The sequence below is a fragment of the Eumetopias jubatus genome, unplaced genomic scaffold (assembly GCF_037043125.1).
Source record: "Eumetopias jubatus isolate StellerSeaLion01/CBP00866 unplaced genomic scaffold, mEumJub1_p1.0 scaffold_9, whole genome shotgun sequence".
Lineage (NCBI taxonomy): Eukaryota > Metazoa > Chordata > Mammalia > Carnivora > Otariidae > Eumetopias > Eumetopias jubatus.
Genome location: NW_028274815.1, coordinates 114,864,856 through 114,889,807, shown reverse-complemented (window position 1 = coordinate 114,889,807; position 24,952 = coordinate 114,864,856). Strand labels below are relative to the sequence as shown.

Below are 24,952 nucleotides of genomic sequence, written 5' to 3'. Positions count from 1 at the left end.
TTTTCAGCATCCCATAAAGAACCCCACACCCATCTCTCCCCAGTGGCCTCCTCCCAGCTCTAGGCAACCACTGCTATAAAAGAGTCTGTTTTCTGTCTGTATAGGTTTGCCCATTATGGACTTTTCATGTAAATGAAATCATACAATGTGTGGTCTCTTCTGACTGACTTCTGTCACTTAGCATGTTTTCAGGGTTTATCCATGTCATAGATTGTATCAGTATTTAATTCCGTTTTTATTTGAGAGAGAGAGAGAGATAGAGAAAGCATGAGCAGGGGGTGGAGGGAGAGGGAGAAGTAGACTCCCTGCTGAGCAAGGAGCCAGAGGATTTGGGACTCCATCCCAGGACCCCAGGATTACAACCGGAGCCAAAGGCAGACACTTAACTGACTGAGCCACCCAGGCGTCCCAATATTTAGTTCCTTTTTGTTGCTGAATAATATTTCTGTGTGTAGATAGACCACATTTTATTTATCCATTCATCAGTTGATGGGCATTTGGGTTGTTTCTACTTTCTTGGCTCTTATGAATAATGCATCTGTGAACATTCATGTAACTTTTGGGGTAAACATATATTTTAATTTCTCTTGGATCTATGCCTCCCAGGTATGGAACTGCTGGGTCACATGGTAATTCTATTTAATCTTTTGAGGAACTCCCAGACTGTTTTTCAAGGTGGCTGCATTATTTACCTTCCTACCAGTAGTGTGGGAGGGTTCTGACTTCCCCACATCCTTGCCAACACTGTCTTTTTCGATGATAGCAAACCTAGCGTGTGCAAAGTAGCATCTCATGGTTTTGATTTACATTTCCCTGATGGTTAGTGATTTTTGGCATCTTTTCATGAGCTTATGGACCATATGTATATCTTCTTTGGATCAATGTTTATTCAGATCATTTGCCCATTTTTAAATTGGGTTATTTGTCTTTTATCATTGAGTTGTAAGAGTTCTTTGTATATTCTGGTTGCAATTCCTTATCAGATATATGGTTTGCAAATATTTAATATTTTCTCCCATTCTGTGTTCTTTCACTTTCTTTCTTTTTCTTTTTTTTAGGTCTTATTTTAAGTACCCTCTACACCCAACATGGGGCTCAAACTCACAACCCCGATCAAGAGTCACACGCTCCACCCACTGAGCCTGCCAGGCACCCTGTCTTTTCACTTTCTTAACAGTGTCCTTTGGAACACAGAATTTAGCTATTTTGATGATGTCCAATTTACCTGGGTTTTTTTTTTTTTTGGTCTTTTCTATGCTTTTGTGTCTTATTATTGACTGATCCAAGTCATGAAGATTTAGGCCTATGCTTTCTTATAAGGGTCTTATAGTTTTAACACTTGTATTTGGGTCTACGACCCGTTTTGAGTTAATTTTTTGTGTGGGGTGTGAGGAAGGTGCCCAGCCTCCTTTTTTTTTTTTTTGCATGTGGGTATCTAATTGCCCCAACACCATGTGTTGAAAAGCCTGTCCTTTCCCCACTGAACTATCTGGGCACTCTTGTTGAAGATCAATTGACTGTAAGTGTGAGGGCTTATTTTTGGACTCGGATTCCATTCCATTAATCTATATGCCTATCCCTATGCCGGTCCTACACTGTTTTACTACTGTAACTTTGTAGAAAGCTTTCTCTGGGTCCTCCAACAATGTTCTTCTTTTTTGTTTTTTTTTTTAAACTTTTTATTTATTTATTCATGAGAGACAGAGAGAGAGAGAGAGGCAGAGGGAGAAGCAGGCTCCAAGGAGTAGGGAGCCCGACGCGGGACTCTATCCCAGGACCCTGGGCTCATGACTCGAGCCGAAGGCAGACGCTTAACCGTCTGAGCCACCCAGGCGCCCAATGTTCTTCTTTTTTGAATATTGTTTTGCTGTTTGGGGTCACTTGAGTTTCCATAAGAATTTTAAGATCAGCTTGTCAGTTTCTGCAAAGAAGCAAGTTGGAAGTTTGATGGGGATGGTGTTAAATCTGAAGACCAATTTTGGGAGTCTTGCTATCTTAATAATATTGGGTCTTCAGAGATGTTTTTCCATGTATTTAGGTCTTCTTTAATTTCTTCCAACAATATTTTGTAATTTTTAGAGTATAAATTTTATGCTTCTTTTGTTAAATTATTTGTAAGTGTTTTATCCTCTTTGATTGCAGTGTAAATGAAATTAGTTTCTTAATTACATTATTGAAGTGTTCATTGCAAAGTACACAGAGAAACAATTGAGTTTTGTATATTCGTCTTATATCCTGCATCCTTGCTGAACTCATTTATTAGTTCTAACTTTTGTGCGTGGATTCTTTAGGATTTTCTGTTTACAAGATCATGCCATCTGAAAATAGAGATAGTTGTACTTCTTTCTTTGCAATCTGGATGCTTTTTTTTTTTTCTTGTCTGAGTGCCCTGGCTGGAACTTCCAGTACAATGTTGAATAGAAGTGGCAAGAATGGACATCATTATCTTGTTCCTGATCTCAGGGGGAAAGCACCCAGTCTTTCACCATTAGTATGATACCCAATACTTGCTGTAGGAAGGTTCATTTTAGGATTTCCTGAAAGGCTGGCTGGTTCTAGCCTCACTATTAGCAGTGTATGAGAAGGACCCCAGTCTCCATGGCCCTTGCCAGTAGCTCCAGGCTTTAGAGGTAAGGAACCCAAGGCCAGAGAGGGGAAGTGCTATGTACCCCATCACATAGCTGCTCAGCTGCCTACCATTCAGTTGTCTATGGTCCCTGGGGAGTGAGCCTCCTGGACACTCAGTCTTCCCTCCCCTGGTGGGGATGCCTTGAGACCCACCAAGAGAAGCCACTGGTGCAGAAGGAGGTCTGGGTTCTGTTCTAGGCTTGGAAACTGACTTGGGCAGGTTACTTGCATGACCTTGGGCATGTAACTCCCTTCCCCATCCCCCATAGCCCCAGGCCTTGGTTTTCCTATCTGTGCAGTGGGAGAGGCGGTCCACTCTGATGTCTCCAAGTCTGACCACCCACCCTTAAACCCCGGGCTGCGTCTGCCACTGCCCCATGTGGCCACCAGAGGGCGCCCCAGACCAGCATTTGGCCAAGCTAGGGAGGGTGCAGGGGGCCCTGGGGAGGCTGAGGCATGGTGTTTTGTTGTTGTTGTTGTTGTTTAAAAGATTTTATTTATTTATTTGACAGAGAGAGACAGTGAGAGCAGGAACACAAGCAGGGGGAGTGGGAGAGGGAGAAGCAGGCTTCCCGCTGAGCCGGGAGCCCGATGTGGGACTCGATCCCAGGACCCTGGGATCATGACCGGGGCCGAAGGCAGACGCTTAATGACTGAGCCACCCAGGCGCCCGGCATGGTGTGTTTTTAAGGAGCTGCTAGCTTTGCTTGCACAGGCTTCCTTGTGGCTAGACCTGCCTGGGCCCTTTGCCCCGTTCTTCTGGCTGAGTCCTGATCTCTGAGGAGGGAAGATGGAGACATCAACCCCAAGGCCAGTGACCTTGCACTCATTCTTGCCTGCTTTGGGTTGGCTGCCTAAGGTCCAGGTGTCCAGCATCAGGGCCAGAGGCCTTGACTTTCTCACCCTGGAAAGGTTTCTACTGTCTCTGGGCCCCTTATGGGCACTGCATCCTTCCCCTACTGCATCGCATGGCAGTGACTGGTAAGTGACTGGCCACCTGGATGGGACCCATTACAGCCCCTTTAGGACATGGATGGATTCTTGCTGTGGGTCCTGGACAGTGTAGTGTCTGAAGTCACACCATCTGGGACTGTCAGATACCTCAAGTGACAGACCCCAAACCTCAGAAGCAGGCACCATAGGCACTTCCCGGAGCAGAGTGTCTGACCCCCTTTGTGAAGGCTTCTCCTGGGAGCACCAGAGGGGCCCTATCAGCCTTCCCAGGCTCCCCCAATGCTGATTTTACCCTCCCAATAGAAGCACAACCTTAGCTTTCAAATTGAGCTCCAAGTCAAAGCAGCAACTCTCAGCCCCTTGCATGGAGGGCGCTGGAGCACCAGCTTGGATGCCTGCCACCTTTGCCTTGCATTCCTATTATTGGTGTGTTTTCCTCCCTTCCAGACCGGGTCCTCTTGAAGGCAGAGTGAGTGTCCAGTCCCCCTAGGTCCCTCTGGCTGGTTCAGGACTTGGCATCCCGTAGAAGCTCGACAGATGTTACCATGGGAACCGTGAGCCCATCTTCTCCCACTCAAGGGACCAGGGCCGTCTCTGCCCCTTTCTGAGCTTTATGACTTCGGGCAGGTCACTTAGCTTTCTGAGCATCCATTTTGTTTGCTTCTTGGCTCTTCTACTTCCCTCATAAAGCTATGGGGGTCAGAGAGGATATGAGAGCCCTGGCGGGAAGGGTGACATGCTCTCCTTGTGTCTGATAGAATTATCCCGAGAGGGCTGCGCCTGTGCTGTCAGTAAGGAAGTCACCTGGAAGAGAGGTGGGCACTGGGCCACACCTACCTGAGTCCCCCAAGTTCTCACATAATAACAGCTGATATTTTCGGGGCCTGTTCTGTGGACCAGACATTGCGCTAAGTGCCTCACCTGGATTATCTCTCTTGGTCCCCTCAGCGACCATCCTCAGCTTTGCAGATGAGGAACCCAAAGCGCAGAGCAATAGCTACCTTGCCCCAGGCCACACAGTTGGCAAGTGGTGGGGCTGGGACTGGGAGCTCTTAGCCACGGAGCCACGCCCTGCCCTGAGCAGATGCCGGGCAGGGACAGGCAGCCGGCGACCTCCTTGTCGCTATATAGGAACCTCCGAGGACCAGACATCCTTGCTTCCTGTCTTCTTTTTTCTAGATTTGTGTGCTGAGATCAGAAAGGAACACCGTCTCTCCATCTCCGTCTTTCTCTCTCATACACACTGGGGCACGTGGGGCAGAGCAGGACCCCAGCTAACATCAGGTGTTGTTACATCGGGGAAACTGGGTGAGGCTCAAAGCCCCTGTGAATCTCAGAATCTGTAATTCCGGAAGTCATCTTGGGGCCTCGTTCACACCAGCCAACCTCCCGTCTTGATGGAGCTCATTCGCTCAACTCGGGGTTCTTGGGAGTAGGGTGAAAGGAAGTATACCTCAGAGGTTCGAAATGATGCCCACCCACCAGCCCAGACCTTGGGCACCAGCAGGCTCCACCTCCCCAACGCGCAGGCCCTTATCAGGAAAGCAGTTTGGGTTGGTGAGGAGGGGGAAGTCCGTGGCCCCAGGCTCCAGCAAGGTGGGTAGAAGAGATAGGGAAGTGGGGAGGGGGCCGTGGGGCCCAGCTGGGAGGGCCCGAGGATGGAAGAGATGCCCAGAGCCAGTTCTGTCCTTGCCGGCCTGGCCTCTTGACATGGTTCCAGAGCTGTTCTGACTTCCCTCCTTGCCAGGCAAGCCGCCCGCACCTTTAATTAGCAAGCAGCAACCTCGCCCCGATTCAGCACAGTCGCTGTTTAATTAGCCGCGCACAAGGCGCCCCTACCCCCAGCTCTGGGTGGAGCAGCCTGCCTCTCTCACGGAGGCTGCCACCACCTCATGGTGTCCCCTGTCACACGGCCCCCACCACTTATTCTGCTCCCCAGAAGGGGGGATGGGGCGGGCACGCCTGGCTGAAACCTCAAGGAGATTCTGGGCACTGCCGCTTGTATTCAAAGCATCCAGCAAACATTATTAGGGCTTGGAGTCTGCGCCAGGCTGGCGCTGGGCGGAACCCAGGCTGCATGGGGGTGGCCGGCCTCGGTCCTGCCCACCGGCTCCAGAACGGCTTTCCCCTTTGGGAGGTGCCCGACACCTCTCCAGCTGGTCCCAGGGTGTTGGGAAAAGCCTAATAATCCTCCCTGTTGCTCCATTCCCCCCGCCCTCATCCAGACAGGGACGACCATTTCTTCCTTTCCCTCCCTGTCCCAGAGCCCAGCTAGCCCCCCTCCACCCCAGAAGGCAGCCTCCTCCAGGATGGAGAGGACCCCTCCTCCACCCCGCCTCCCCAGGGGTCAGATCCTGGAGGCCCAGGCTAAGGCTATGGGCAAAGAGAGGTGGTGGGGCATCTCAGCGCCCCTCTGGGAAGTCGGGGGGCACAGCAGAGAGCCCACAGACTGCAGCCGAACCGGCTGCCCTCTGCTTCCCGGCAGCAGGGTGGGGCTGGTGGTGGCCCTGGGAGCGGTGCCTCACACCCTTCAGGGCAGAGCCCAGGGAAGTCACCGCCTCAGGGCAGCCAGCTGGAGGCAGGAGGCTCGGGTTCCATCCCAGCCCTGCACCCCAGTCCATCCCGTGGCTTCAGGCAAATCAGCTGCCCTGGGGCCTTAGGGTCCTGCCCACAGAAGGGTGCTGACCCCCCGGCTCTGGTGTGGACTAAGGACACGGAAGGACTAGCTTTTATTCTGGTACCGAGGGAAGCCCTGGAGTCTGTCCACTCTGGTCCTAACCATCTGTGTGGCCTCGGCCAGCCACCAAACTGTGCCATGCCTCAGTTTCCCCATAATTAGTAGCTACCTCTTGGGCTGTCCTGAGGATTAAGTGATTTACAATGTTTAGCGCACTCAGAACAGTGCATGATGGAGGGAGTCCTTAGTAATCATTGGCTGCTTTTGCCAATATTTCCCCTCCTTTTACCGATCAATATTTATTGCCAGGTAGGAGGGACTTGGTGAGTAAGTATGGCAAACTCCCTGCTTCTCAGAGTTTTCCTTCCAGTGGGGGAGGCAGTTGAAAACAAGTAAATAAATAAAGGAAAAGTACAATTTTATCTGAACAAAGTCTGCAGTTTAGTCAATGGTGATGTGCCAGGGTTAATTTCTTAGCTTTGACAGACGTACCATGGTCAGGTTAGGATGTGACATGAGGAAGACTGGTTGAAGTGTATACGGGAACCCTCTGTACTGTCTTTGCAATTTTTCTGTGAATCTAAAATTCCCCAAAAAAGTTTATTTAAAAAACACAATTTCAGGGGTGCCTCAGTGGCTCAGTCAGTGAAGCATCTGCCTTCAGCTGAGGTCATAATCCTGGGGTCCTGGGATCGAGTCTCCTTGCTCAGCTGGGGAGCCTGCTTCTCCCTCTCCCTCTCCCTCTCTCGCTCCCCCTGCTTAGGCTTTCTTGTGTTTTCTCTCTCTCTCTGTCAAACAAATAAATAAAACCTTAAAAAAAAAACCACTCAATTTCAGGTAATGGTAAGTACCGTGCAGAAAACAAACAGGGGGGCCACTTTAGACGGGGTGGTCTAGGAGGGCCTCTGTGAGGAGGTGACACTTGGGAGAAACTGAGTGGTGGGAAGAAGCCAACGTCAGGGAGATGAGGGAAGGGACCGGCAAGTGCAAAGGCCGGGAGGCCTGTTGCCTTGGGAGGTTTGCAGTCCACCTGCAGGGTGGGAGAGGCTCGTGGGGGAGATGAGCTCAGAGGAGGAGGCAGCTTCCCTTCAACATTATTTTGCCCTTTCAGAGGACAGGAAGCAGGGATTTGTACCTAGCACTCTAATACCTCATTTTTTAAAAAAAGACTTTTTTTATTTATTTGAGAGAGCACGAGCAGAGGGTAAGGGCAGAGGCAGAAGCAGACTCCCCACTAAGCAGGGAGCCTGATGTGGGACTTGATCTCAGAACCCTGGGACCATGACCTGAGCCGAAGGCATATGCTTAACTGACTGAGCCACCCAGGCATCCATACCTCCTTTTTTTTTAGGTAAGCTCTATGCCCAACATGGGGCTCGAACTCATGACCCTGAGATCAAGAGTCACATGCTCCACTGACCGAGCCAGCCAGGCGTTCCTCTAGTACGTCATGTTAGTCCTTACAGCTACCCTGTGGGGCAGTGTGGTCACCTCACTTACAGGTGAGCCAGTGGACAGGTGAAGGGATGGAGCCTCGGCTGGCCCCGTGTCACATGCCTGTGCTCAGAAGGAGACACCTGCTGGCTCTTAAGGTCGCGCTGGGGTCTTGCTGGGAGACATGGAGTGGGCTAGAAGACAGGGCCTGGGCAAGGCGTGGGTGTGGCTCTGGAGGGGTGGGGAAGCCGGGACTGGCGGATGGGGTCTCTGGCCAGCATGAGACCGTGTGTCGTGACAAGGGAGCACCTTTGTATGACAGTTACGTAGCCCACTTCGGTAATAGTAATATCACATGTATGTGATACAAAATTCTGAAAGTATAAAACAACATATAGGAACAAGTTAGGGTCTCCCACCACCCACTTTTCCTCCCTAGAGGTGCCCTCTGAGACCGTTTCTTGTGTGTCCTTCCAGAGCTGGTCTGGATGATAGCTCTTTGACCATAACACCAGCAAACAATCAGCAGGCCCATGGCACCACCTGGCAGAAAGCTCTAGATACATGGTTGTCTTTTTTGAATCTTCATACCAGCCCTTGCTGGATGTGTATCAAGCTCTCCGTTTTAAGTCAGAGTAAACTGAAGCACGGGCAGGCTGTCACTCACCAAGGCTGCTCAGACGTAGGGATTCCCTGACAGCACTGTATAGATGAGGATACTGAGGCACAGAGAGGTTATGTAACCAGCCCCCAGGTGACCCAGTGAGCAGGTTGAGGAGCCAGGACCTGAGTCCAGCGGTCTCACTCCAGAACCCACACCCCTGATACTGCGCTGTACTGGGAGAAACGACCCCAACTCTGGAGTCTGCCAGACCCAGGAGTGATGCCCTTTGCTGCCTGGCCTTGTGGCCTTGGGCAAGTCACTCTTCCTTGCAATCTGGCCCCACGGAGGACAGAGAGCGGGAGGCCTGCCTCTCACATGGCTTGAGGAGCAGTGCGAGCAGTGGGAGAGCTCTGGACACTGCTCCTCCCCCTCTCCAGTGGCCCTTCCCACGATGGGCAAGAGGAAGGGCGCAGCTGGGTGGCTGTTTCAGGGTGCTGGGAGCTCAGGTGGGGCCTTCCTTCCCTGCAGCTGTGCAGACAGAGCCGGGGGCCTGCCCATGAGAGAGTGACTCTCCCCTATCTCCCAGCACACAGCCACGCTGCTGCCCAGGAATTCCGGGGAGTCAGGAGAGGGCAGGGGAAAGGGGTTTCCAAAAGGTTTGTGTGATGTCTCCCCCTGCCCCCGCCAACAGGCTGAGTGCCAGCATCCTGCAAGGTGAATGGGGGGCTGGGGCAGGGGGCAGGGGAGGAGGCTATGGCCAGGAGTGGGCAACAGTGACACAAAAATAAGGGGCTTAGCTCAGGGCGCCTGGGTGGCTCAGTCGTTTAGCATCTGCCTTCGGCTCGGGTCGTGATCCCGGGGTCCTGGGATCGAGCCCCGCATCGGGCTCCCTGCTCCGCGGGAAGCCTGCTTCTCCCTCTCCCACTCCCCCTGCTTGTGTTCCCTCTCTCGCTGTCTCTCTCTGTCAAATAAATAAATAAAATCTTTTTTTAAAAAAGGGCAGGGCTTAGCTCAGGTGCTAGCTGAGGCTGGGTTCCTGGGGTTCTTCACACTGACAGGGTCACCTCAGGCTGGTGGCTGGCCTTCAGCTTGGCAGGCTCAGAAAACTGATTTATCGACCTGCCTGCCCCCCAGGGATGATCAGATTGGTAGGGGCTAAAATAACCAGATTCCACTATGTGGGCCAGACCCTTAGGGGCCAGACTACATCAGTTTCCCCTCCGGTTTCCTTCCTCACACCCCAGGCCCTGAGAACCTGGGTTAGTAATGAGAAGGGGACTCTGGGTTGGAGGCATGGACCAGGATCTTGGAGCGATGCCAGCCAGGGATACATCCCAGCAGAGTGGCACCGTGGAGGCAAAACCAGGCTGGGGGTGACTCCCAGCTCTGCTGTGTCCCTGGGTGTGTTACCTCACCACTGCGAGCCTCAGTTTCCCCATCTGTAAAATGGGGCTGTTATCAGAACTGAGATCTCATGGTAAAGATAGAGCTTCTGACACAATGCACAATCTGTAGTAGGTGCTCAATAAACGTCACTCTCCTCCACACACTCGCTGAGCAATCTCATTTTCCAAACCCTATAGGGAGACAAACTTTGGCGCTTGTCCTGTGTTCACACGGCCGTCTGGGATACGTACTTTGGTTGCCAAATGTTAGACTTGCTGGAACATTTACAGAGAGATGGAAGAGATGATTTGCAAGTGGTGCTGTCCCTGCTAGTGGGGCCTGGTGGTCATCAGGGTGTCCTGCATAGGTGCCAGGAGACTCTGGAGCCTGAGACACCTCTCCCTGCCTGAGGCAGGGCTTGCCCAACCCCCAGAGGCTTCTTTTTGGCAACTCCTTTTTCTAGAAGGCTCCTGGAAGATGCCGCCTTCTGTCCTGACAATGTCTGGGCGTTGCGTGTGGTCTGTAAGAGCTGAGGCTGCTGTGGCAGGTGGAAGGGAGCTGGGTCCATCCTTGTTGGGCGTCCCCGAGGGGCCTTCACGCTCCGACCCTCCCGGACCAGGGAGCAGGACTGAGACACATGGCTGGGCAGCACTCTCCTGCGGGCCAGCGCCACCATGCTTGAAAACCTGGAAGGGGCTTCTCAAGCGCAGGGATGGTGATCTTTAGAAAACCTTCTGTCTTATCTGTGAGGTGGAAACTGTGAGCTAGAAATGACCTTGACATCAGTGTTTTTCCAGGAAGACGCTAAATTGATATTGGGCAGAAAAGGGCATTCGTGGTCAAATAAGTGTGGGAAAACACCAACATGAACATCCGCTGGGTTTCCTCACTGCAGGGCTTCTCGGGTCCATCCGTGTGCGAGGCTGAAGGGCAATGGCTCTAGCTACCCTGCAGCCAGGCCTGTTTGACAGGGAGGTGCCTTTCAATTATCTTTTCGAAAAGCATCTCGGGAGCTTAGAGGGCTGTGGAACTCACTTTGGGAAATGCCAAAATTGGTGAAAGCCTCACCCCCCTCCACATAAGAAAGCTGGAGGAAGCTCAGGGACCGTGGATGACACGAGGGCGATATGGGGGCCAGATAAGTTGCAAGGACGTGGAGGATGCTCTAACCTTTATCCGGTCTATTTATCTATCTCTGTGTCTGTGTAACCTTTATCTGCATCTATCTACCTACCCACCTATCTATCCAGTAGACTCCACACCAGCACGGAGCCCAGCGTGGGGCTCGAACTCATGACCCTGAGACCAAGACCTGAGCTGAGGTCGAGAGTCAGACACTTAACCGGCAGGCGCCCCTCTAACCTTTATGTTATTTTTTTATTTTTTATTTTATTTTTTAAAAGATTTTATTTATTTATTTGAGAGAAAGAGAGAAGGAAGACAGAGGCAGAGGGAGAAGCAGACTCCCTGCTGAACAGGGAGCCCGACGTGGGGTTCGATCCCCGGACCCCGGGATCATGATCTGAGCCGAAGGCAGATGCTTAACCAACTGAACCACCCAGGCGCCCCTAACCTTTATTTTAAAGCTGAGACTTTGGGTCACCTGGCTGGCTCAGTCAGTAGGAGCATCTGACTCTTGATCTCGGGGTCATGAGTTCAAGCCCCACATGGGGTGTAGAGATTACTTAAAAAATTAATTAAGAAAGAATGAAGCTGAGACTTTAATGCATATTTTACTGCATCGACCCATTTAATCTTCCCAGCCATTCTGTGGAGTAAACGCCATCATCTTCATTCTCCAGCGGGTAAACAGAGGCACAGAGAGGCAGGCCCTTCCCCACAGTTCGCAGCTTGTGAGTGGGATTTGAACTCGGGCTGAGGGAGTGAGGGGCGACACACACGACCCTGCCCTGCCTGCCTTCACCTTGAGGCTGGGTCGGTGAGGCCGGAGGTCTGTCTGAGGGTGAAGCTTCCTGCAGGTGGCTGCGCTGCAGTGTTCATGGCAGAGTCTCTGGCTCCCGTGTCACGGGATGACAGTCTCCCAGTTCTGAGTCCAGGGCCTGGGGGCGCCCAGCGGAAGAGCCCTGCCATCCCCTGCCTCCCCCGCAGCAGCCTTGCCCCACCAAGAGGCTGTGTTACGGTCTCGTTTCATCTGCACCCTGGTTATCTTCATTCTTACAGGAGACGCTCAGAGGGGAACCGAGACTCAGAGAGGGATAGGACTTGCCCCCTGTCACCCAGCAAGGAGATGGTAAGGCTGGGATTCAAACCCAGGCAGCTGGATTCCAGAGCTGGGCGTTGGGGATTCAGGTGCTCTCCCTGGCGAAGCAGTGGGTTTCTGGGGCCGGGGCAGTGGTACGGCGGCAGGGCCCCACGCCACCGGGGCCCTGTTCTGCTCTGACTAGCCATGGCCCCTACAGATCCGATGCCGGCCCCCCTCCGGACAGATATGCTCTCCAGTTCCCCGCTAATCTCGCTGGGCCTCCCCTTCCCAGCCTCACACAGGCCAACAGTCAGTCACATAAAAACAGGCTGATAGGTCACAGCCACCAAGAAGGAGTTGCCAGGGAGGCTTCTTGGCCACGGGGCTTTATCTCCAACTCCTGGAGCAGGGCTCGGCCATTTCCTCCTTCTGCGGTGTGGACTTTTTGTTCTGGGTGTATTTTCTTCCCCTTTGGTTCACCGATTCCTGAAGATGGACTTGTGTGTCCGACCCTCTGTGTCCATCCACAGACACTCTGGACACCTGTTGCAGGCCTGGCCCCAGCTGGGCTGGCTTCTGCAGCAGCTGTGCTGGCCCTCGTTTGCCCAGAGGGTAGGCAGGACTCCAGGGAGGGGGGTGCTTCCAGATCACCTTGACAGGGAGGCAGGGATGCATGACTGTGTGTGTAGGATCTATTGCTTGACAGTAAAGCAGGACTTGGGTTCAAATCCTACTTCAATAATTAAATAATAAAGTCACAAATGACGCAATTTTTTAAATGGGCAAAGGATCTGAGTAGACATTTCTCCAAAGAAGATACGCAAAGAGCCAACGGCACATGAAAGGTATTAAACATTATTAGTCATCAGGGAAATGCAAATCAAAATCACATGAGCTGTTAACTTCATACCCACTAGGATGGCTTTCATCAAAAAGACAGATAATAACAAGGTTGGCGATGATGTAGAGAAATTGTGGCCCTCGTGCCCTGTGGTGGCATGTAAAACGGTACAATTGTTTTAGCAAACAGACTGATAGCCTCAAAAGTTTAAACGCAGGGTGCCTGGGTGGCTCAAATGGTTAAGCGTCTGCCTTCGGTTCAGGTCATGATCCCGGGTCCTGGGATCGAGTCCTGCATCGGGCTCCCTGCTCCTTGGGAGCCTGCTTCTTCCTCTGCCTCTCTCTCTCTCTCTCTGTCTTTCATGAATAAATAAATAAAATCTTTTTTAAAAAAAAGTTTAGGGCGCCTGGGTGGCTCAGTCGTTAAGCGTCTGCCTTCGGCTCAGGTCATGATCCCAGGGTCCTGGGATCGAGTCCCGCTAGCAGGGAGCCCGCTTCTCCCTCTCCCACTCCCCCTGCTTGTGTTCCTGCTCTCGCTGTCTCTCTCTCTGTCAAATAAATAAATAAAATCTTTAAAAAAAAATTAAAAAAAGTTTAAACACAGGAGCACCTGGGTGGCTCAGTTGGTGGGGCAGCTCCCTTCGGCTCGGGTCATGATCTAAGGGTCATAAGATCCAGCCCCACGTCGGGCTCCCTGTTCAGTGGGGAGCCTGCTTCTCCCTCTCCCTCTGCTCCTCCCCACCACTTGTGCTCACATTCTCGCTCTCTCAAATAAATAAAATTTAAAAAAAAAAGAAAACACATGTCCACACACAAATATTACACAAATGTTAATAGGAGCATTATTCATAGCAGCCAAAAATTAGAAATAAACTGAATGTCTTTCAACTGATGAATCGAGAAATATAATATAGGATGTTTCTTAGCCACGAAAAGGAATGAAGTCCTGACACTTGCTATCACACGATGCACCTTGAAGCCAGGCTAAGTGGGAGAAGCCAGACACAAAAGAGGACCACATGTTGTAGGAATCCACTTATATAAAATGTCCAGAATAGACACATCTGTAGAGACAAGAAGTGGTTGCTTAGGGCTAGGAGCAGGGGTTTAGGGAAATGGGGAGTGAGCGCTAAGGAGTGGGGTTTTGTGGAGGGAATGATGACAATATTAGCAAGAGTGGTGATGGTTGCACAACTCCATAAATATGCTAGAAACCATCGAATCAGACACTAAATGAGTGAATCGTATGCTTTGTGAACTCTGTCTCCATAAAGCTGCTATAAAAAGTTAGGCGATACAGATAAGGAAAAGGAAGACAATTTGAAGGTTCATCATCCTATCACCTAGAAACAACCCCTGTTCCATTTTAGTGACACTCTCCCAAACTACACTCCGTTGCCCTCTGTGCTGCTTTCTCATTTAATAACACACGGTTGACATCTCTCCGTGTCCGCAAACCTACCTGGACATAAAGCCACATCCTGCTTCCACCGCTCACTGGCTGTGGGCTGTGGGTAAGCCACCTCGGCTCTCAGACCCTTGGGCTCTCCATCTGTAAGGCGGGGTAACCCAAGGACCCACGGCCAGAGGAAGCGGTGAGGACGAAAGGAGGGAGATGGCACCCTTAAGGCTTGCAGTAGAGACCCCGGCCCAAGGGAAAGGCTCTGAAGGTGGAGGATGACATTTGTGCCCCCCTCGAGCACGCCCACCAGGCTCAGGTCATTTCTGTGCTGTTCTGTAGGTTTCCGACACATCGTGGTTGAAAACATCCACGGTTTAAAAAGTAGGGAGGGAGGTCGGGGACAGACCCTGGAGATTGTTCTGACCCTCAGTGGAAAGAAACTACCCTTCCAAGCACCTACTGCGTGCCTGGCATAGGTTCCTGTCTCCTCACAATGATATTATCGGCCCCCTATGACTGATGCAGACACTGAGGCCGTCACCTGCCCTTTGCAAACAGCTGAGGGTGAAGCTAGGTTTCATTCCCAGGTTTACCTGGTTGAAAGTCAGTGTCCTTGCCACGTTTCTGCCTTCCAAGGAGGGGACATTTTTGAAAAGGCTTGACTCCTGTCCAAATAAGGGATTGGGTTATTATCTCCCAGACCTGGAGGGGGGCAGCCCAAGGGGGAAGTTGCTGCTCCTAGATTTCTTTTCTTTCTTTTTAAGATTTTATTTATTTATTTATTTGGGGGGGGGGTGGAGGAGCAGAGGGAGAGGGGCAAGCAGACACTGGGCTCGATCCCATGATCCTGAGATCATGACCTGAACCGAAATCGAGAGTGAGTGGTGACGCGGGCAGTTACCCCACTGTCTGAACTTGATTTCCTTGTAATAGGTGGGTGTAAGCATTGAATAAATTCATTACCTGGAGTCACTCAGCATAGCTTCTGACCTGGGGTGAGCTTTGGTATCACTGGGGTGAGTCAGGTGGACAGCTGCAGGGAGCCCAGGACGGGGGCTGTTGCCCACACTGGGTTTTGCACGTTCCTCTCCAGACCCAGAGGATGGGTGGCCAGTCCATGGGAAGGTTGCCAACAGTTTCCCTACCCATTTATTAGGAGGGAAGAGGAAGGGGACACTGCCGCCAAGAAGCCTGCCCCCATCTCCCCAGCCAGGCCGGGTTGCCCGCCCCCCGTCTCCCATGCCAACCGGCCTGGCCTGGTCTCCGTACTCCTCCCTTGCTTGTCCCTTCCTCCCTAGCTTGTCCCTTCCTCCCTTTGGTCCCCTTTACCACCAACTCCAAGACAGCCACCAACTGGGACCAGATGGCCTTTGGAGTTCTGTGGACATGCTGTGGAGCCCAGCCCTGCCTCTGAGCAGCAACCTGACCTCAGTCAGAGACTCCGCCTCACTGAGCCTCCTTCCTTCCCTATAGCACCAGGGTTAGCAGCTGGCTCCAGAGTCTGATTCTGACTCCCCACTTGCTGCTGTGGCCCCCTGACAAGGTAACTCAGCCTCCTTAGCCTCAGTTTCCTCATCTGCAAAATGGGGACAACAACCACACCTCAGTGATTTGAGAATTCACTGAGAAAATACACCTAAAGTGCTCAGAACGGTGCGTGAGACATAGCAAGTGTTCAAGATACTTTGGGCACGGTTACCATGTTCCTGGCCTATTAGGACTGTTGCAGTGCACACGGTCCTGCCCCAGGGACCCCATCTCCAAATGCCAGGCCCGTGGCCTCACACCCAGCCTGATCTCTGTCCCCCCCACCAGCAGCCCGTTAGACTGGGCACTCCGCTTTGCATGCCTCCCCGTCCCCCCAGCGCGGACATGGTGGGTGCTGATGTCTGTTGAACAAACTAAACAAAAGAAGAGATGCAAAAAAAGAAGGCCAAGAGGCTCCATCTTTGGCGGGAAAATGCAGGGTCCACTCATTCAGCCATCATTCGTTCATTTATTCAACTAATACCTGCTGAGCACCTGCTGTTCGAGGCTGTGGGGACAGAGCAGCTAACACAACTGGCAAAACCGCTGTCCTGGTAGAGCTGACATGCTTGTGGGGGAGACAGACCCCAAAGGAAAGGACGAGTGACATGTGGAGAATGCTGGTTTGTGATAAATGCCACAGAAACACCCGGGAGGGTGCCAGAGAGGTTGTCCTTTGAGACCGGGCAGCCAGGGAAGGCCCACGGAGAGGGTGACATCCGAGGAAAGATTTAAAGGAGGTGAAGTTATTCGTTCGTTCGTTCCTTCCTTCCTTCTTCTCATCTGCTCCCCCAGGCATCAGCAAGCATTTCCTTGGGCCTGTACTGAGGCCCGAGCAGCTCTCAGGCGGGGGTCTCCCAGCAGTGGGGGGAGAACACACTCACCCACTCTGGAAGAGTCCGCAGAAGCAAGGGTGACCGTCATGGGGTCGGCCCGGGACGGAGGTGTTCTCGAGACTTGGGACTTTCCGTGCTGAACAGAGAGGCTTGTGCAAACCAGGACAAGTGGCCCCCCTCACCGAGATTGCCCTCAGTATCAGGGCTCCAGGGAAAGGTCAGCAGAGGCATCCACTCGCTTCTCTGAGGCTGGGACACTTGTGAGGGATGGGGAAGGGAAAGGCTCCAGAGCGCCACAGCATGGGGGGGCTGCAGGTTTGGGGACAACACTGCCCTCGGGGGGTCAGTGGGCAATGGGGAGGGAAGGGATGCCAGGGTCTTGGGTGTCGGTGAGGGGGCTGCATTGACTGTGGGCGGCAGGCCTCCAAGCAGGTGGGTAACTATGTCTGCATTTTAGAAAGAGCCCTGCTTTGCTGTGCAAGGGTTTTCCCTGAGGCAGACGATAGAGAGAGCGCAATACTGTGTCCTCATTCCTTCTTTCCTTCATTCTGGCGAGCACTGAGCACCTTCCAGACCCCCAGCCCTGGCCAAGATGTCTGCGCTGGGTCAGCAAGCCAGGGAGAGAATTACACAGCAAGTAGTGGAGAATCTACGGGAAGGGTATATGGGTGTTCATTGCACGATTTTCTGTAGGTGCAGACACTTTCAAAAAATGTTTTGGTGAAGAATAAATAAAAATAAATTCTCGGCCGCGTATAAGGCATTTGGGGAGAGCATAGATGAGGCAGTGGCCTTCCCTCCAAGCAGCCCAGGCCCCAGTGTGGTGGGGGGGGGAGTGCGGGAGCCCTGTGTGTGTGAGGTCCTCAGAGGAAGGGCCCTGGGGCAGGCCTGGGAGGCCAAGGGAGCTGCAGGGGATGGAGAGGGAAAGGGAAGGGCGCTCAGACGGAGGAACAGCAGAGACAAAAACCTGGAGGCTGGAGGTGCAGGGATGTTGAGGCAACAGGTCTTTCTGTGTGGCTCAGTGGAGGGGTGGAAAGAGGCCGGAAGGGAAGCTGTGGCCCCACGGACCTTGTCTCCTTGAATCGGTCTCTGAAAATAAAAGTGAGGCTGGCCCCACTGTTGCAAAATCAGAGAACACAGGAAATTATTTAAAAAAGGAAATACAAGCCCTAGGTTAGCCCATCACCAGAGATAACCACTATGAAGCATTTGATGCATTTCTTCCCAATATCTTCATGTATTTATATATGCATATCTCCCAACTTAGAATAATAAAGTAGTTTGCATCTTGCTGGCTTTTTTAAAAAAGATTTTATTTATTTATTTGAGAGAGAGAGAGCGAGGGAGAGAGCACGAGCAGGGTGAGGGCCAGAGGCAGAGGGAGAAGCAGGCTCCCCACTGAGCAGGGAGCTGGACTCCGGGCTCAGTCCCAGGACCCTGGGATTGTGACCCGAGCCAAAGGCAGACCCTTCACTGACTGAGCCACCCAGGCGCCCCTGGTTTTTTTGTGTGGTTTTTTAAAGATTTTATTTTTAAGTAAGCTCTGCACCCCAACATGAGCCTCGAACTCACAACCCTGAGATCAAGAGTCACGTGTGCCACCGACTGAGCCAGCCAGGTACCCCGACATCTTGCTGTTTTTTTACTTAACATTATGTCAGATGCATTTTTCTAGTGCCATTAAATAGTCTCTGCTAACCTGGTTTCTAAGCCGTTCGGATGACTCCAGCCAGTGGTGGATTCTTGGCTAAAGTGGTGATTTCTCATGGCTGGGCACTGCGGCTGTTTGCGCTTGCTTGCTGTAACAAAGAACACCATGGTAAACAGCCTCCATCCATACATAATTCCATGTCCACATCGCTGATTATTTTGGTGTTTTTTTCTGATCAGTTCCTAGACATGAGATTCTTGGAAGCCCTGCCCAGTGCAGAGCTGGCTGGGTAACCAGGGGAGGAGGTGGGTTTCTCAGGGCCACATGTCCCCACCTGAGGACAGCCTGGGCCCCAGCTGTAAGGAACAACTTGCACTTTCTGAATGCCTCATTCTCTCTCCTACCTCCAGGCCAGTTTGTCCGGGTGTTTACCAACCCCCGCCCCCAGCTTTTTCTCTTCCCCCTTCTCTCTGTCTTGCTAACTCTTCCTCATCTTTCCAGACACTGGCATAAGGTTCTCCAAGGAGCTTTCCTGGAGCCCCCAGCCTGGGAGCCCCCACTGCCATCCCCTCTGCAGCCGTGCCCGGGCCACCTCCATCCGAGTGCTTTCTCGCTGGGTTACAAGTCCTGCTTCTTTGTCTTGTTTTCTTTGTCCCCTGAGGACAGGGCCCAGGCTGAATTCATCTCTGAATTTCCAGTACTCAGGGGTTGAGCTGGCTCCTTTCAGTTTCAGTAAATGTTTGTTGAGCAAAGGAGTGGAGAGTTGGACAAATGAATTGAACAAATGAAGCAAAGTCTGTGGGGGAGGCTGAAGTGCAGACATTGGACTTCAGATGAGAATGCTGTCCAGGGGGACGTAGTGGGGTGCAGAGCAGGGCCCTTGAGTCAGGAGCAAGGACCAGGGAAGGCAGGGCTCTCGTGAAAGGAAGCTGGAAGCAGGGGCCCAGCCAGTGCCGTGCAGGGTAATGCAGACAAGAACATTCCAGAAGAAAGAAGAGTTTCATGGGCTCTGGAGCCCCCTGTCTGGATTCAAATCCTGACCCTGCTGCTTACGAACTATGTGACCCTGAGCCAGTGACTTAGCTTCTCTGTGCCTCAGTTTTTCCATCTGTAAAATGTGGATGACAAATGCTAGTACTTCATTCATTCATTCATTCATTCATTCATTTTCTTCCTCGCTTAACACTTGTTGAGTGTCTGTTCTGGGCCCAGGATCGGAAACTGAGAGGGAGCTGACCAGCGCCGTCCCACACGCAAGCCAGCCCTGCAGCTGAGATGGAACCCAGGTGGCGGCCGCAGCTTCTGCTCAGGACGCCCCGAAGTCCACCCATGAGCCCCGCAGTCCACCTCCCAGGCTGCCGTGGGACCATAGGAGGTGCCGGCACAGAGGGAACGCTGTCACCGGCCTCCTACAGCATCGTCACTGTCAGGAGTCTGTGCCGACCCACCGCAAGGTCTTGGAGAATGCCCCCACCCCTCTGAGCCTCTGTTTCCTTTAGGGTGAACAGCCATCTTGGTTTGCCTAGGAAGGAGGGTCTTCCCAGGGTGGGGGCCTGTCTATGTTAAAACTGGTTCAGTCCTAGGCAAACAGGGATGGTTGGTCCCCCTAGTTTCCTCATCTGTAACATGGGGAACCACCTGCCCCCCGGGGCTGTGGTGCAGAACAGAAGCATGCACACAGGAAAGTCAGAGAAGAATTCTAGATCGATTACATGAATATTGAAGAATTCTATGTGGCATGGAAGTCCGGTCATGAAAAAGAAGGAGCCTACTCACAGATACTGCTCTGGAAGAAGCTCTAAGTTACGTATTTTTCGTGAAAAAAGCAAGGTACAGCACATTTTGTGTGGAGGGCTTCCACCAGAATCACAGGAGGGGTATGAGTAGACACACACAGGCTCATGTGTGCATGGGTTCTCTGGGGGGGCCTGGGTCGCTGGGGAGAAGAGGTGGGGAAAAGATCGGCTTTGCACTATATATCCTTTCTTGTTGGAATTATTTTAACCTTTTGTGGTCATTATCAGGTTGAAAAACCTCCTCAACTTCTGTGTGTCCAGAATTCAAACCAACAAAAAAACTATTCTAAACCATTAAAAGGCCAAAGATAGAGGGTAGGAAAAGTGCCTAGCTCAGGGTCCAGCACCCAGGAAGCGCTTGAATGGCCTTCTCCCCTCTCCCACCCAAGACCTTGTTGATCACTGGTCTGGGTATGCGAGGGGCCCAGTGCTCATCAGGCTCAGGTGCAAGAGCAGTCTGGGAAGACACCTGTGGGCTCCACGAGGCAGCCTGCCTCCAGGCCTGAGGCTCATAGGACCCCCACCCACTTTGGTGGCTGCATGTCCAAGGTGGCCATCTGCCAGGATCCAGGGGCCTTCCCCGCCTCCTGGGGTGGAGGTAGGCCCATCTTGCAAGGTAAATGGCTCAGGTTTCACATACTTCCAGACTACGAAACCTGCATCTGCTGCTTCGGCCGCCAAAGCCTGCTCTCTCTGCCTCTGGCCTTGGGGAGAAAGGGCCACAGCTGGTTCAGGAAGAGGCTCCAGACGCAGCCTGAGACTACCCTCCGGACCTGACCCCCACCGACCAGCCTCCCGTGAGCGCCCAGCCCAGCCCCGCCTTGAGCTTCCAGACACGTGGCCAGGCTCTTTTTTTTTTTTTAAATTTAGGATGACGCACATATTTCAGGAAAATGTTCTCATTGTAATATCTCAAACATTAATAAAATGTAGCGAATGAAAACCCAAGTAATTCCCCTGCATTTCCTGAGCCGCATTCCCCTCAAATATTACTGGCAGTTAGTGGGTATTCTTTTGAACCTTTTTACCATCATGTGTGTATGCACCTGTATCTCTTCCTCTGTATGTACACTTCTATCTATATCTGGAAGTACACCTTTGTTTATATGTGGGCCAACTGTGTATGCAGAGGCGCTGGGCCAATGGTAACATTCTGTATATTTTGTTCTGCAAGGTGCCTTACTTTTCACTGACTGTACTGTGGATGTTGCTTTGGGTCAGTATGTATACAACCACCTCCTTTTTAATGGCTGAGCAATATTCTATCACGTGAGCTGACCCATCATTTCTTTGTCCAGTCCCTTACCGAGCATTTAGATGGTTTCTATCGTTTTGCTTCCACAAACAGCCTTGGGCAGGCCTCATCGTGCACTGAGCGATTTCTTCAGGACAGGCACCTGGCTCACCTCCCGGCACTACTGGAGGGCCTGGGTACCGCATTCGCGATGAGTACTAATGAAGTGCAGCCCGGGGAAGCCAGAGCTAAGGACATAGACCGCCTGTTCCTGTGCACATCACCCCCGCTGAGCTGCCCAGCATGTCACATTTTCCTGTCAGACTGTCTCTCCCCAGCAGAATCCTTACCTCCCAAGCCTCCAGTCGTTCCACTGGGATAGCTTTTGAAATCTGGATTACGGGGAACTTTCCAGCCATCTTGGTTTGTCCTGCTACTGAGTGGCTTCCTGCCTGGGGTGACAGCAGGGAGAAGGCGGGGAGACCCCCCAGTCCCCACCTTTCTCCCCCATCTAAAGGAAGAGGCAGCGTGCGGAAGGCCGTGCCCCCTGAGCAAGCTCTTTTTCCCAAGGCTTCCTGCCACACGGGGAGCATGGGACAAAGAAGGGCGGGCTTGCAGGTGGAAAGCACAGGGGGAACCAAAAGAAAGAGAACCATAATAATGACCTATTCCTTACTCCCGCGCCTCCGGTGCCCCTGGCACCACACAAGCCAGAGACACAGCCCGCAGTGGGTGCTGCAGTAGCCCCTACCTCGCAAGTGAGGGAGCCAAGGCGCCGAGGGAGGGGGAGCAGGATTTGAACTTGGGCCGAGACAGCCCCAGAGCCCAGGTCCTAGAATCTCAAGGGGCTGAAACGTGCCAGAAGGTAGTGCTGACTCCCTGGGGAGCCCAAGAGAAATGAAGGCTGGAGAGTGTGTGTGTGTGTGTGTGTGTGTGTGTGTGTGTGTGTGTGTGTGTGTGTCTTGGTGAGGGATCTGGAGAGATGGGTGGGATTTGGGGAGGAAGGGAAGGGCCTTCCAGGTGGGCAGAAGAGCCTGAACAAAAGCCCAGGGTAGGAGTGCACCTGGCATGTTGATGGGAGAAAGGACTGGTGCGGGTTGCGATGTGAGGTGCAAGCTGCAAGCGGGGGGGTGGGGGGGGAGGGGGGAGCCCTGAATGCCGGGCAGGGAGTTGGCTGGCAATGAACCGCCACTGTGCTTACCGTCTCTCATCAGTGCCACCTCCAGCACTAACTCCGCTGCTGTGCCACTGGCGGTCCACACGTGTCGTCTGACTCTTCCAACAACTCCAGGACGTGGCCACCACGCTGCCCACGTTGCAGATGAGGAAACTGACTAGGGAGCCCCAAGGGGGCAGGAGCAGGGCTGCTGACTCGCCCTGGTATGCCCTGCCCCCAGCCCTCGGGGAGAGGGAAGGGGGGAAGGGAGAAAAGCAGATGAAGGGATGAAGGATGAGGGGCGTGGGGCTCCCCACCCCGCCATCATCACCGCTTGCACCTTCTAGATTTCTGAAATGGCCGATGCTGGCTGTGGTGTGCCCTCGTCAGCCCTCCGGACCCGAGCTGCTTTAACCCGCTGACCTGTGACTCCCCGGGACTGAGATTAGCTGCAAGGCTGGCCCAGAACCCCCTCTCCTGAATTTGCGTCCAGAGTTCTTTCTCCCACATTCCAAATGCAAGCGCTGCTGGACGACTGGCTCCCTCAGAGCCCTGGGAATCCACGGGACTTATCCACCCAGTTTCAGCTACGCCAGGGTCTGGGAAACCGTAGGCTTTTGGGGTCTGGTCCTAGCCAGGACCTCAGTTTCCCCGTGTGTAAGATAGACGTGCTCACTGTCAGACTGGAGAATCGCTCTGGGTGTTTATGCTTGTCTTGGGCCCCTGCTCCTCAGCTTCTCGTCTCAGAAAACAACCTGGCTCTGCCCCAGACCCTTGCTAAGCCTCTGTCTCAGCAGGGAACAGAGCAGCCCTGGACCAGAGGGTCAGCCGCGAGTCCGAGCTCCACTCCTGGTGCCTTCTCGCTGCAGCCTGAGTGAGGGTGCCAGGTACCCCCGACATAGGGGGCACTTGACATCGCCACCCCTCCTTTCCCTGCCTGGGCAGAGCAGGTCGCTTCTCCGGGCCCCAGGCTCTGGGCGGCTGCAATGGCCGCTCCCCTCTGCCCAGCCTCGCACCAGGGTTGTGTGAAGCCAGGGCAACACACCGGATGGGAAAGAGCTTTGCAGATGGAAAACTTGGCCCATTGGGAAGATTTATTGCCGTGACGGTAAATGTGTGGTCCAAAGGCCATCGGGGCCTGACAGCCCCGACCCAGAAGGCCTTGCTGGAGCCCAGGCCCCTCTCCCTCCGTCAGTGATGAAGGAGCAGATGACCTTCTCCCCAGGGCCCTGACATTTGGTGGTATGCCAGCCAGGCCTAGGCTCTCTTTCAACCAACATCTCACCTCTTATTTTGGCATGTCCATCGCAACCCAGGTTTGAGAAGGATACACAGGCAGCCCAAACCCCTGGATAAACCTGGAGAGGCAGGCCAAGCCCTCCCTCCCTCTCAGCCCCCAAGGCCTGTCTCATCTCCCTTTTTTCCTCTAACCTGCGATCCCAGGAGGGATAACCTTGCCCTGCCTGTGGCCCCTGTCAGCTTCCCCCCCTCCCTCATACCCCCTCCATTTCCACCCTTGCCACCAGAGACCTTTGGAAATCAAGGATTCAGGCAGATCTCTCCTGCTGGGTGCCTTCTGCCAAGTGTCCCGGCCAGTGTAGAGCCCCAAGGGGGTAACAGGGGAAGAGCGTCCCTGGGCTCTGTAGCCTGAGGAACCCTGGCCCACTCGAGTGGCCTCCCACTGCTCCTGGGCCCTGGGTCCTGACTGAGAGGCACCCACACTCCTGCCCACAAGAGGCTGCCCCAGGTGCAGACGGTACCTGCTCCCTTTCCCCTCTGCCTGGACCCCACCCCTTCCCTCGCACCTGACATCTCTTCACCTGCATCAAGCCTCACTCAGGGCCCTCTTGCCACGCTGTCTCCAGTCTGCGTCAAGGGACCCTGTCTGTGTCCCCTTGGCAGGGTGAGCTCCTTATGTCGGAGCTGCAAGTCTCTCCTGGGTCTGTGAGCGCGGAGGCAAAGGCGCAGCAGCCTCGTGGCTGGGGCTCGGAGCCCAGCTCTGTGCCTGGCTCCCGAAGTGCTTGTCTGAGCCCCAAACGGATGGACGTCCCTTGTCACCCTGCGCGTGGCCACCCCAGGCCGTCGGGAGTGTGTGTGACCTCAGGCTCAGCCAGGCTGAGCTATATTTAGACACCGGGGCCAGGGCGAGCTTCTGGGCCCGAGAGGGCGGCGGAGCCCACAGTGGGGCCCCAGGGGCACCTCCTCATCTAGGGGGACAGTCCCTGTGTAAGAGGCCATCACCCAGACTGGGTGCTGTTGGCTCCCACTGCCCCCAAAAAAGGCCAAGGAAAGATTCTGTTTGAACAAAGGAGGCTCTCTGGCTGGTTTTGTGTGTGGTGTGTGTTTATAGTTAGAAAAAACAAGTTCCGGGCTGGTTGGTCAGCTCCAAGGGTGGGCCAGAGGTGGGGGGGGCGCCAGGGGCGAAAGTGGGGGGGGGCTCCTGGCCGGCCCTGGGCCCCTGCTGCCCGCGCGGCTGGCCTCCCCTGCATACCTCGGGTGGCGCCGTGCTAGGCCAGGGTGCGGCCACCCGGCGGGTGAGGAGGGGCTGCCCCGGCCCGGCTGCGCGCTCCCCTGCTCTCCCGGGCAGGCAGGAGGCAGGATGGATGTTCGCAATAATTACCCAG

The 24,952-nt window shown here is 53.4% G+C and overlaps 2 protein-coding genes and 1 long non-coding RNA gene across 9 annotated transcripts in view; all 3 read left to right on the top strand.

Annotated features, from left to right (window-relative positions):
* Nucleotides 1–20,886, top strand: part of COMMD7 (COMM domain containing 7) — a 72,040-nt gene extending 51,154 nt beyond the window's left edge. Inside the window, exons 10-13 of one of the 7 annotated variants that reach the window (XR_015769002.1) lie at nucleotides 1,059–11,934; nucleotides 15,602–15,671; nucleotides 19,355–19,972; nucleotides 20,585–20,886. Coding sequence is in view for 1 of the 7 variants with exons in the window: in XM_088026748.1 (XP_087882874.1) it covers nucleotides 19,355–19,378 (24 nt within the window). In the remaining 6 variants the exon portion in view is untranslated. Of the gene's footprint in view, nucleotides 1–1,058; nucleotides 11,935–15,601 lie in introns of all 7 variants that reach the window. The other 6 variants (XR_015768999.1, XR_015769003.1, XR_015769001.1 and 3 more) reach the window with 6 other exon arrangements.
* LOC114220695 (uncharacterized protein C20orf203) lies at nucleotides 3,597–20,886 on the top strand. The gene is given in 8 exon segments (XM_088026237.1): nucleotides 3,597–3,609; nucleotides 4,341–4,397; nucleotides 4,531–4,612; nucleotides 5,068–5,125; nucleotides 5,127–5,171; nucleotides 5,173–11,934; nucleotides 15,602–19,972; nucleotides 20,585–20,886. Coding segments are annotated over 6 exon segments (483 nt in total). The 3' UTR covers nucleotides 5,401–11,934; nucleotides 15,602–19,972; nucleotides 20,585–20,886.
* A 1,499-nt stretch (nucleotides 20,887–22,385) lies between these two features.
* On the top strand, nucleotides 22,386–24,636 carry LOC148163592 (uncharacterized). Its single transcript, XR_015769004.1, has 2 exons — nucleotides 22,386–22,552; nucleotides 22,676–24,636. It is a non-coding gene; the product is annotated as an uncharacterized LOC148163592 (long non-coding RNA).
* Nucleotides 24,637–24,952: the final 316 nt, after the last annotated feature.